We start from the raw sequence: 12,903 nt of genomic DNA, 5'->3' as shown, positions 1-12,903 counted from the left end.
ACGTATTCTTTTGGAGGCGTTTTTTTGTCTCTTAGGATTTTTTTGTCACCCACACGCTATATATATAACCTCATTATCTACGCGAATTAAAACAAGTAGGGCCGGGCGATTTGGGCCCGCCAAACTGTCCACCTTCAATCGTATGTTTAATCGTTATCTCATAACGTGCACGACCGCATAGATAAGTTGAATAGGAGAATAAATTAAAATCTACTTTTTATTTTAAGTAGATCCCGGCGCACAGAAAATATTAACTCAGTTCGTTATTGTGCACGATCATGTAGGTTCACTAAACATTAGGAGTGTGCTCAAAACCCTTTTTGGCCCACAAGTCATACGCGGTCTCTAACAAGACATTGTGACTAGAGTATCAACTTGATTGATTTCTAGGGCAGATTACTAACAGCTGCGACGACTGATCTCTCTTTAATCACCACCGGCAATCCCCCTCTTATGGTGGCGGTGAGCCCCGGCGCGAACCGGGGACTGAGGTGACCATCCGCGACATGGACATCGAACTGCCGGACCAGAGCCAGCGCGACGCTTTTCATCTCCACCAGGGCCATCTCCTTGCCCAGGCAGACCCGAACCCCAGCCTGGAACACCGGGTACTTGTACGGGCTCTCGGGCGTGAAGACCCCGTCCCTCGTCAGCCACCGCCGAGGCCTGAACTCGAGGCAGTCCGAGCCCCACAACCGCTCCATCCGGCCCATGGCGTAGGGGTGGTACGTGACCCTTGTCCCCTTCTTGACCCATTTCCCGTCCGGCAACACGTCGTCGTCCTGCGCGAACTTCGAGTCGAACTGGACCGGCGGGTACAGCCTCATGCACTCGTACAGAGCCGCTTGCAAGTAGTGCATCTTGTGCATCTGGTCGAAGCTCGCGAGGCCGCCGCTGGTCGGACCCATGACCCGGTCCGATTCCTCCCTTATGGCGTCTCTGACCTCGGGGTTCTGCGACACCAGCCGGAAGAAGCTGGTCAACGCGGACGCCACCGTGTCGCGCCCCGCCAGAAGGAAGCTCACCACGATGTCCCTCAAGTACCCGTCGTCGTCGATGGTGGTCATGAATCTCGATAGAAGATCGTTGTGATCTTTTGAAGGTCCCATTTCTCGGTTTTGCTTGATCACCTCGTCAGCGAGGGCGTTGACCATCCTGAGGGCCTCCCTGAGCCTCCTCTCGCTGCCGACGTTGAGCAGCCGCTTGATTTTCCAGACCAGTGGCGACGGGCTCATCGCCCGCTCCGCCGACAGCCTCGATGCCGCGTCGAACGCCTCTGCGAACTCCGACACAGGCAGCAACAGCTTCAGGCAGCCCGGGTCCAACCCGAACGAGAACTTACATATGCTATCGAAAGAAAAACGTCTAAACACATCCTGCAGATCCAAACCGCCGTCATCTTTCCCGCAGACCGACGACAACAGCGGGACGAGGCGGTTCTTTATCTCCGACGCCACGACCTCAAAAGCGTACGCGCGTATCGACACGCTCCCGAGCTCCAAGCTGGCCATCTTCCTTTGAAACTTCCACGAATCGCCGTCGACGTTAAAGATCCCTCGGCCCAGAAGGTCGCCCAGGATCGCAGAGAAGGGTTTGCCCTTGGGGTAGTTGTCGAACCTCGTGCGGAGCATGTGGTGGACGTTGTCGGGGTTCGCGGTGACGACGTTGCCGAGGACGTGGACGTGGATGGTGCCGGTGGGAGACTTCCGGAGGAGGTAGGTGTACCAGTCGCACAGGTTGTCGAACTCTTTGGTCCAACTGGAGCTCAAGTAGGACGTGCACACGTCGCAGTCGCAGAGCGGCTTGAGCCTGAAGATGTAGATCAAGAACGAGAAGGCAGAGAAGAGGAGAGTGAAGGAGAGGAAGAGGAGGAAGAGGGCGATCTGGATAGACTGGAAAAGGCGAGAAGAGGAAGACCCAGACTCCATTTCTGCGTCGCCTTTTCTTTCTTGAACTGAAAATTGCACAGAGGGAGGGTGAAAGAGAGAGGAAACCGGAGAGTGGAGTGAGGAAAGAGGGAGGAAACTGAGGCATTTATATAGTGGTTGGAGACAGAATGATGTGTGATGTGATTTGCACTTTCAGGGGTCGCTTCAACCTTTTCTGGGGCCTGGTTTTGGTTTCTACGAGATCGATAGGGACAGATTGACGGCAGGACAGGCTTCCCTGGGGAACGAGAACGAACAACACGTGCTTGAAATAGCGACACATTTGTTTGTAAAATCGCCCAGGTGGCGGTCTCGGCTCACGTGCTCCTAATTCGGGGTCGGGTACAAGTGGAGGGCTATGACAACTTGACAGATGACAGCTTGGGTACAACTTTCCCACCGTTTCCTCAAGGTTTACCTCTTATGTCGGCTCAACGTTAGGAGGGAAACCATCTAAGTTCTTAAAAGAGTAATCTCTCCTATAAGGAAAGACAAACATATGAGAGAAACATAGGGACTTGAATGGGTCTCACCGGCGAGACATTAAATAAGGCATGTAGAAAAAAGCTCAAAGGGATTTTACTCTTAGCCCTTCAAGATAATGATCCATGGGATTAACGACAACCCTTTGCTCCAAGGTGAGCATATCCTGGTTACCTAAGTGCGTCATTAAACTGTTTGTCTTGAGTATCGTTCGGATCTTAAGATTCTTAAGATGTAAAACAGGCAAAGAGTATTCTTTTCTCCTAAGAAAAAAAATAGGATTATGGGGAAATTTGGGATGCAAGGTGTGACGGTACCGGCACATTAAAAATAAAGAACGTATTTGTTGAACTCGCCCGGTAGAATCGAAACAAGCTTCAGAGTCCTTTTGTTGGAGCGCAAGCTCCTTTTTCTTGGTGAGATTACTCTTAACCAAACACCAATGATTCAAAGAAAACCATCTATTATTTATCAAAGCACATAATTGTTTTATCTTATGAGAGATTGACTTGCTCTTTTTCGTGAACGTGCATCATTTCCAGATAAGGGTGAGCAATTGTAAGTTCCTTACATGTTCCACCGGGAACCCGAAATTTGTCCTCGGGTACAGGTTCCTCATTTTGGAACAGAGTGAGCCTAGTGCATCATCAAGGGATTCAACCATTTGCACAGCAACTTCATATAAAACATTAGTATTTTGCTTTGTGCCTTCTAAAAAAGATCATTTAGAGCTATTTAATTGACATTCCAATCCTCCCTTAATGATGCACTAGGCCCACTCATTGTTAGAACAATGCCTTATATAAAGAAAGAAGTAGTCCAAATTTTGTAAGGACACAGATAAAGGTTTCGATGTACCATTTATATGATATTCCTAAACCAGTTTGACCATTGGTAAATATACACACGTTCAATCCATCCAAAACAGAGCGAATTAATGGTTGAGTGTCCGAGAAGACCTCCTCTGCGAATTAGAAATCTATATAGAGAAAGTAAAACAAATGAGGGGAGGGGCCCCCTATATATGTATATATGTATATATATATATATGTATACATCATAAATCTCTCATTTATCAAATGGTATATATTTTATCTCCCAATCTATCAACTACCGTACAACGTACGGTTGTAATCAGAGGGGTTCATGTATGAATAGGGGATACCCCAAGAATATTCTAAAGGACTCACGAAGCTCTAGACCCTTAGAGTTGACACTGTGGAGGCGGAAAGATGGGTTGTGAACTGGTTATCTATTTTAACAAAAATTACCATATGTGGCTTTTTTTCATTTTAGATATTCAATTTTTGTCTTGGTAAGAAAGTATGTACTTATCAATCATCAATAATATATCTAAAACATTAGTAAGTTCCGATGATACAAAATTTGTCATTTGAAATAGAAAATATTTGACCGAAAGCTTGAACCAGCTTGAAATGACCGAATATGGAACCCGAGCACATTACACATCACTTCGAATTATTGTGGTGATCTCGAAACCATGAAATAAATGTCTGTTTCGATCAACAACATCAGCATGTGCTTGACCTGATAAGAGGCCATTGAGCGATCATTTATTGGTGCCTCATTGAAGCCGTGGTTATGTGTAGATGACCCATGGTGAAGTGTAGATGACCCAAAGATATCCGGCTCAATTGCTCTCCCGTCTTCGTATTGTCTAATTCCAAACTGTCACAACAACATCAATGTGTGTTTATATTACTAATAAATTCATAATCAGAGACAATTTTCTCACAAACCTCAACCCTAGTTATTGGCCTCAAGAGAGAATAAACCAAGAAGTATCTCAAACGATCAACGCATTAGACGAAGTCATCTAGATCGTGCAAGTATCACCAAATTTGATTAATAGCACAAGAAAATTGACACTAAATCACGAAGGCAAATCATCGAACACATTGAGTGCATCTCGGCAAAAGGCAATACAGAGCAAGAACAATTATGCAAGAACCATCGTCATATCTGATATATGAAGTCTCTGATCAACAAATTTCAAAATATCTTATTCCCAATCGAGAGATGTCCGAGCGTCTCGAGCCTAGGAGCGCGAGAGATGGGAGACTCCGAGCACGAGAGATGGAGGAGTGAGCGGAAGATTCGAGCGACGTGAGAGAGAGAGGAGACATGTGAAGAAGAGAGAGCAATTGAAAAGCCAAACCCTAAGGCTCCTCCAAGAAAATGTCGTTTTGCAAAGAATCCGTCCATGTCAGCTTTCCACGGTAAATTTCATTGATGACGTGGAAATTCCACGTAAGATCATTAACGGCCATATTTGATAGAAAGTTAACGATGGTAAATTTGGGACAAAAGTAAAAGTTTTGGATTTTTTATAGGGCAAAAAAAAGTTTAGGATATAGTTTGGACAAAGCCTAAAGTTTGGGGTTTTTTTGGGTATTGGGCCCAATTTTAATTAAGATAACAGATGGCCATCGTTTTGCTTGTATCCGCATTTTGCTTATTATGATCTTCCCTATTCGATTGCACCGGAAAGTTTATGTTACCAAAAGGGGAGGTCATGTCTGAATCCGTCAACATATTTAGTTAGAAATACCTTCACTCAAAGCTTAGATCAATATATTATGAACTAACTAAGATATATTAAGGAACAATTACACAAATAGTCCTTGAATGTGTAATGTTGTCCCTAAGTTTTAATTTGTTCAATGTGGTCTCTAAAGTTTTGGTGAATGTTCAATCTAGTACCTAAACTATATGAAAATGTTTAATGTTATTCTTCTAGTAATTCAAGTTAACGGATTTTGCTGATTCGTTTGAACGACGGGAAAAAAAAAACGTTACACTTGCATTATCCATGTAAGATATTCAAGTCAGTTAAAAAAATATAATGATCCTTCGAATTTTTTTAATTTCTTCAATATGGAAAAATGATTATATATGTTATTTGATGATGTGAACTATTATATCCTGATTTTGAGTTAAATATCTTACTGGATAATCCACGTGTAATATATTTTTTTTGTTCACCGTTCAAACTTACCGAATTGAAAGCTGAATCAGTAAATTTCGTTAATTTGCATTAGTAGAAGGACTTTTTTCGTTCGCCGTTCAAACTTACCGAATTGAAAGCTTACTCAGCAAATTTCGTTAATTTGAATTAATAGAATGACAATATTGAATATTTTTATATAGTTGAAGCACTAAATTGAACATATATCAAAAGTTTAGGATCCACATTGAATAGATTAAAAATTCATGGACAACATTGTATATTTGACCAAAGTTTAAGGATCATTTGTGTCATTTTCCCATATATTAACTACTTTTATACCACATCAATTATCCGGTATGGGACTTTTTCTTTGAGTGCATCTTAATAGCCGATTATGTACCCCAAAAGTCTGCTCTCTTTGCACTTGCTAAATAACAAAGTTTCTCAAATAACATTGGCATTTCATGCGAATGTTCATGACTATACTTCTTGCCTAGGAAGTGCTTCACATCATTGAATTTCTCTTCTTAAGTTGAGTGACTATAGGCGCAAATGATAATCATTTTGTTTCACCAATTTTTATTTTTCTGTTTTCGGGAACGGGTTTGGATTAGAAATCCATTTGGTAACGCAATTTCGTTTTTCTATATAAATTTTTAACTCGAAAATAGATTTGGAGCAAGAACGAGAAATGGAAATATTCCCCTATGATCGCCATCAAATTGATGACTACTATTATGGTCCATTTTCATGCCTAGCCTCCAATATGCAGCCACCTGTTTATATTAGCTTACGGTTAAACAATTTTGTGCAGGTTGTATCAAGCTCTGTTAATAATTTATACATTGATCAATGATCGTTAATAAAAATACAAAGCACAAGCTTATTAATCAGGCATATAAATGCACATCCAGTTTGGAGAAGCCCCAGCTCTTTTTTCTTTACAGCACGTTGAAACTTATTCACGTGTAATGTGTATCTATCAATGTATATCTCAATTCGAAAAGCGACATGATGCGGAGTGGAACTCTCCTCGGGGAGAAGCTGTGGACTGTATTATAACTCTAATTACTGTGCTAAGTCCTTAAAGTAAAACACTTGCATGACCGTACCGTTTCCTTGGAAAACGAATCGTCAACCCTCAGCCACACAGTTTCCACGAGAGAGAGAGACCTGTGTTTTCCTTGAAAATTTCCACGCGCTTGCGTTGGAAAAAGGAAAATTTTGTGGCTGGCTTTTGACTGTCACACCCTCAGACGGTCATGCTAGCAGCTCTCGTCATTAAATAGTCTTCACGAGGTATAAATGCCCCACAACAACATCTTTGATGCTCTATGGCAAACTCTCCCTAGAAAACAAAAAATTGCAATCCTGACAACTGTCCAGGCGTGTGGATGCTGCAAATCAAAGTCATAAGAAGGCACGGGTAACGTTTTCTTCAGGTTGACTTTGACTTCCTTTTCAGGGCTCATTTGGCAACGTGCCAAATAGTGAAAATTTCTGTTCTTTTGTTCCCAGAAATAGTTTGGGAACAAAAATGCGTTTGGTAAACTTTTTGTTCCCGGGCACATTTTTGCAAAAATTTGTGCCGAGAAACAGTTTTGGAAGAGAAACAAGAAGTAAAAAAAAGTTGCTTCTTGTTTCTCGGCACAATTTTGAGAATCAGTTTTTTTTCTTTTTTTTCTTTTCTTATTTTTGCGTTGTTCTTCCCTGTGCTGGGCCGGCCGCCGGCGACCGGCCATGGCCAAAGAAGAAAATGGGTAGAAAGAAAAACAAAATTAAACAATTCAAAATATTATTAAAATATTATTTGGGAACAGAAATTTTGTGTAGTTATCAAACGCATTTCTGTTCTTTTCTACTCTAGGAATAGAAATTTTGGTCAGTTTATCAAACGCCTTCAAATACTCAGAAATTGTTTCCGGGCACAAAATTAAAAAAAAAATCATTTCTGTTCAGAAATAGTTCCTTGGCACAGAATGGTGTTCATGCGAACTCTCAATGTACCCTCCTTTTTTATGGGTTGAATGCCTTCTTCAAGAACCCTTAATGATGGAACCTGAACTCACCTGCAAGGAGAGGCATGGCGTGCAGAGTCCTACTGAGTTTGAGGTCAACCAGCTTCAGGCACACCTTTTCCCTCGCACCTTTTTTCGTCTCTATATAAAGAACAGTATTTATTAACCCCAACAGGAATCATCAGAAAAGCTCTGGCTTGTTAGTTGTCTCGAAAACCAAATATGGCCAAGGCAATGGCAAGCTTGGGCATGTCCTTGTTAGTCCTCTTCCTAGCTCTGGCAATGACTCAGATCCAGGGACCAAGCAAGTGAAGTGCCAAGAAAAGAACTACCCGCTTCGTTACCATGTGAAGCTCCATTGTCCTGCTTGTCTCAGGACTTGTAAGGTGGATTGTGCTTCCTGCCAACTTGTTTGCACCAGTGGCAGCACAGGAGGCGACACCGGCGATGAAACCCCTACGCCCCCACCGCCTCTAGTGACGTATCCCTCCCCGCCGCCTCCTCCTACTCCTCTCCCTGTCCTCCCCCCACCATCGTCATCTCCCCCTGCCACCACCCCGCCTCCTCCAACACCTCTTTCACCCGTCACTGTCTCTTCTCCTCCTCCACCAGCTCCTAGCAGTAGCTCCACCCTGCAGACTGCCACTCCTCCTCCGCCGCCTACCAGCGGTGGCTCCACCCCTCCTAATGCCCCTCCAACCGCCACGCCTCCTCCACTGCCTACCGGTGACGGCTCGACCCGTCCCAGTGCCCCCCGACAGCCACGCTTCCACCTACAAGCAGCGGATCCACACCTCTAAATGCCCTGCCAACCAGCGTGCCTCCTCCAAGCGGTGGTTCCTCCCCACCTAATGCCCCTCCGACTGTTATATCCTCCTCCGCCTCCATCAAGCGAAGTATCGGGAGTGAAGAGAGTGAGATGCAAGAATTGGAGTTATCCTCAATGCCTTGTATTGGAGCAAAGCTGCCCAGTGCTTGTCCATCTTCATGTCAGGTTGATTGTGTGCCTTGCAAGCCAGTATGCAGTAAGTGGTCACTATATCCACCTTTTCTCTTCCATATTTTCCTCGGGCAAATTATCCAATCAATCATAAACTTATCGTACGGATACTGATTCGATTTTCAACTTTTCAATGTTACCAAATTAGTTCTAAAAATTTACACTAAATTCCAATATAGTCATTCCGGTCTATTTTCGCCGGAAATCACTAACGTGGTGGTGTGCCGCGTAGGACGGCCAGCGATAATTGAATCACCATGTCAGTGATTTTCATTGAAAAATTGATTGTAATGACTAAATTGGAATTTCGCCTCCAGGTTTAAAACCAAATTGGCGAAATTGGAACTTTTTTAGGACTGAATTAACCTCCATAGACCAATTAGGTAATTTTTCCTATTTTCCTCATTTTATTTCCCCTTCACTCACTGTCCATGGACTTGCATGAACGTGAATCTCCTTAGATCTAGCTCTACATATCTTAGTGGAGCGTCAGATCGAACCAAACAAAAATATATAAGAAGTCTTAAGAATTAATGTCCTGAAAATTGGACAAGATGATTGTTCCAATTTGATTAGATTAGGAACGTAGCAGTTTGACACTCTTGGAACTTTGATTAGTCACTCTGTATATATGAATTCATCACCTGATCAGATCATGTCACACGTCACCATTAGAAAGTCAAGTTTCGATGCAAGTCATTGCTGCAAATAGTTTCCATAATTGATAACTCTTGCAGGTCATGCATCCTGACCTCGACAAAACTAATTTTGGTCCTAAAATCAGAGGATCTCAATTGGAATTTACTATGACTAGTCTCTCCAAGGATGCTAAAAATTTCTATTGCAAAATGTGAGCAGGCCGCGACTATCCCGACGTGGCGTGCCTGGACCCACGCTTCATCGGCAGCGATGGCATCACCTTCTACTTCCATGGCAAAAAGAACCGTGACTTCTGCCCCAAACTCCAACCTCCACATCAACACGCACTTCATTGGCCGCCGCAATGCCAACATGTGCCGCAACTTCACCTGGTTCAAGTCCCTTAGTATCCTCTTTGGCTCCCACAACCTCTTTGTCGGCGCGCTCGAGACCTCAGCTTGGGATGACGCTCGTCAACCGCCTCTCCCTCTTCCTCGTCAGCGCCCCCATCACCCTCCCTCGACACGAGGGTGCCTTGTGGCACTCCAAGACCACCCCACATATCTCATTCACAAGGTACCGCGACACGAGCGCTATCGAAATCGAAGCAGAGAAGAACTTCAAGATCAAGGCCATGGCTGTCCCGATTACCCGGAAGGACTCATTGATCCACAACCACGGAATAACCTACGAAGATTGCTTCATTCGCTTGGACTTGAGCTTCAAGTTCTACGCATTGAGCAGCGACGTGAGCAGCGTCTTGGGGCAGACCTACGCAAGGAACCACGTGAGCTGGGCCAAGATGGGCGTGGCGATGCCGGTGCTGGGAGGCGAGAGGGAGTCTGCGTCGTCAAGCCTTTTCACCGCCAACTGCGTGGCATCCTGGTTCTTCGGCTAGTTGGCGCCATGGAACTCGGTCGAGAGTTTTGAGTACGCCGACCTCAAGTGCGCTGGCAGAGTAGAGGGCCATGGAGTTGTCCGCAAGAGATAATGCTTAAAATCACTCCTCGATCTCTCGGTCTCATTCATGCGCAGAGTCATATGCACCTTCTGTTGTTAATAAGGTCCAGAGTATCTGGCCGGCTTCTGATCTATGCATCTGTTCATTTCTCCTAATGAAGCTCTTACGCAACAAGTGAACAAGTGACTATAGAAGATGTACACTTTGTGTTATCTGTTCTCTTATTTAGGGTACGCCCAAAAAAATCTCTTCTCATCTTGCTGATGTAAGATTTCTCAAGTGCTAAAAACGCAGCGGAATTTATAAACCAAAATTCTAGACATGATCCATATGTATATTGAAATCTAAACAGAAATTCGACACTTATCTTTTGCAGATTAAAGGTAAATTGACAATCGATTGTGTTTGGATTAGCGCCTCAAGTGTTGCGCCTCTACTGGTATTCACACACAGGAACGGAAGTCTCCAACGATCCAAGTACTAGTTAAAGATCTTGAACTTCTTTTTCCTGATCGCCTTTGATCTTTGAGATTCTCTCAAAGATCTCTAAACAAAGAATGATTCTCTTGGAGGCGTTTTTTTGTCTCTTAGGATTTTTTTGTCACCCACACGCTATATATATATAACCTCATTATCTACGCGAATTAAAACAAGTAGAGCCGGGCGATTTGGGTCCGCCAAACTGTCCACCTTCAATCGTACGTTTTATCGTTATCTCATAACGTGCACGACCGCGTAGATAAGTTGAATAGGAGGATAAATTAAAATTTACTTCTTATTTTAAGTAGATCCCAGCGCACAGAAAATATTAACTCAGTTCGCTATTGTATGCGACCATGTAGATTCACTAAACATTAGCAGTGTGCTCAAAACCCTTTTTGGCCTACAAGTTATAAGCAGTTTCTAACAAGACATTATGATTAGGTCGATTTTCCGACACAACTTTATTCACAACTAATATTAAAGTATCAACCTTGATTGATTCTTAGGGCATACCACTAACAGCTGAGGCGACTTATCTCTCTTTAATCACCACCGGCAATCCCCCTCTTATGGTGGCGGTGAGCCCCGGCGCGAACCGGGGACTGAGGTGACCATCCGCGACATGGACATCGAACTGCCGGACCAGAGCCAATGCGACGCTTTTCATCTCCACCAGGGCCATCTCCTTGCCCAGGCAGACCCGAACCCTGGCCTGGAACACCGGGTACTTGTACGGGCTCTCGGGCGTGAAGACCCCGTCCCTCGTCAGCCACTGCCGAGGCCTGAACTCGAGGCAGTCCGAGCCCCACAACCGCTCCATCCGGCCCATGGCGTAGGGGTGGTACGTGACCCTTGTCCCCTTCTTGACCCATTTCCCGTCCGGCAACACGTCGTCGTCCTGCGCGAACTTCGAGTCGAACTGGACCGGCGGGTACAGCCTCATGCACTCGTACAGAGCCGCTTGCAAGTAGTGCATCTTGTGCATCTGGTCGAAGCTCGCGAGGCCGCCGCTGGTCGGACCCATGACCCGGTCCGATTCCTCCCTTATGGCGTCTCTGACCTCGGGGTTCTGCGACACCAGCCGGAAGAAGCTGGTCAACGCGGACGCCACCGTGTCGCGCCCCGCCAGAAGGAAGCTCAACACGATGTCCCTCAAGTACCCGTCGTCGTCGATGGTGGTCATGAATCTCGATTGAAGATCGTTGTGATCTTTTGAAGGACCCATTTCTCGCTTTTGCTTGATCACCTCGTCAGCGAGGGCGTTGACCATCCTGAGGGCCTCCCTGAGCCTCCTCTCGCTGCCGACGTTGAGCAGCCGCTTGATTTTCCAGACCAGTGGCGACGGGCTCATCGCCCGCTCCGCCGACAGCCTCGATGCCGCGTCGAACGCCTCTGCGAACTCCGACACAGGCAGCCCGGGTCCAACTCGAACGAGAACTTACATATGCTGTCGAAAGAAAAACGTCTAAACACATCCTGCAGATCCAAACCGCCGTCATCTTTCCCGCAGACCGACGACAACAGCGGGACGAGGCGGTTCTTTATCTCCGACGCCACGACCTCAAAAGCGTACGCGCGTATCGACACGCTCCCGAGCTCCAAGCTGGCCATCTTCCTTTGAAACTTCCACGAATCGCCGTCGACGTTAAAGATCCCTCGGCCCAGGAGGTCGCCCAGGATCGCAGAGAAGGGTTTGCCCTTGGGGTAGTTGTCGAACCTCGTGCGGAGCATGTGGTGGACGTTGTCGGGGTTCGCGGTGACGACGTTGCCGAGGACGTGGACGTGGATGGTGCCGGTGGGAGACTTCCGGAGCAGGTGGGTGTACCAGTCGCACAGGTTGTCGAACTCTTTGGTCCAACTGGAGCTCAAGTAGGCCGTGCACACGTCGCAGTCGCAGAGCGGCTTGAGCCTGAGAACGAGAAGGCAGAGAAGAGGAGAGTGAAGGAGAGGAAGAGGAGGAAGAGGGCGATCTGGATGGACTGGAAAAGGCAAAAAGAGGAAGACCCAGACTCCATTTCTGCGTCGCCTTTTCTTTCTTGAACTGAAAATTGCACAGAGGGAGGGAGAAAGAGAGAGGAAACCGGAGAGTGGAGCGAGGAAAGAGGGAGGAAACTGAGGCATTTATATAGTGGTTGGAGACAGAATGATGTGTGATGTGATTTGCACTTTCAGGGGTCGCTTCAACTTTTTCTGCGGGCTGGTTTTGGTTTCTACGAGATCGATAGGGACAGATTGACGGCAGGACAGGCTTTGCTGGGGTAGAGGTGGTCAACGGGCGTTTTTATAAAAAAAAAAAAAACACATAACCGTTGCAATTTTGCAATGGTTATGCTTTATTTTTTTTAATTCTAAATTTTCTTCTATTTTTTTTCCTATAAATTCTCTCAAATTCTCACAATACACACACAATTCTCTCCAAT

The 12,903-nt window shown here is 45.4% G+C and overlaps 3 protein-coding genes and 1 pseudogene across 3 annotated transcripts; 2 read left to right on the top strand and 2 right to left on the bottom strand.

Annotated features, from left to right (window-relative positions):
* Positions 1-381: 381 nt before the first annotated feature.
* LOC115667144 (cytochrome P450 94C1-like) lies at positions 382-2,023 on the bottom strand. Its single transcript, XM_030588760.2, has one exon. The coding sequence runs from the start codon at positions 1,926-1,928 to the stop codon at positions 387-389; it is 1,542 nt and encodes a 513-aa protein (XP_030444620.1). The 5' UTR covers positions 1,929-2,023; the 3' UTR covers positions 382-386.
* Positions 2,024-7,442: 5,419 nt separating this feature from the next.
* LOC130138642 (uncharacterized) lies at positions 7,443-9,969 on the top strand. Its single transcript, XM_056313361.1, has 2 exons — positions 7,443-8,425; positions 9,259-9,969. Exons 1-2 carry the CDS (start codon positions 8,201-8,203, stop codon positions 9,967-9,969), a joined length of 936 nt encoding a protein of 311 aa, XP_056169336.1. The 5' UTR covers positions 7,443-8,200.
* LOC130138643 (extensin-like) lies at positions 7,623-8,200 on the top strand. The gene is made up of 2 exons (XM_056313362.1): positions 7,623-7,657; positions 7,777-8,200. Exons 1-2 carry the CDS (start codon positions 7,623-7,625, stop codon positions 8,198-8,200), a joined length of 459 nt encoding a protein of 152 aa, XP_056169337.1.
* A 146-nt stretch (positions 9,970-10,115) lies between the features above and the next one.
* Positions 10,116-12,595, bottom strand: LOC130138576 (cytochrome P450 94C1-like; annotated as a pseudogene).
* Positions 12,596-12,903: the final 308 nt, after the last annotated feature.

Source organism: Syzygium oleosum, unplaced genomic scaffold, assembly GCF_021117445.2.
Source record: "Syzygium oleosum isolate NSW1041296 unplaced genomic scaffold, Sole_v2.1 Sole_v2.07, whole genome shotgun sequence".
Taxonomy (NCBI): domain Eukaryota; kingdom Viridiplantae; phylum Streptophyta; class Magnoliopsida; order Myrtales; family Myrtaceae; genus Syzygium; species Syzygium oleosum.
The sequence above is the reverse complement of the archived record's forward strand: the minus strand, read 5'-3'. Positions and strand labels throughout refer to the sequence as shown.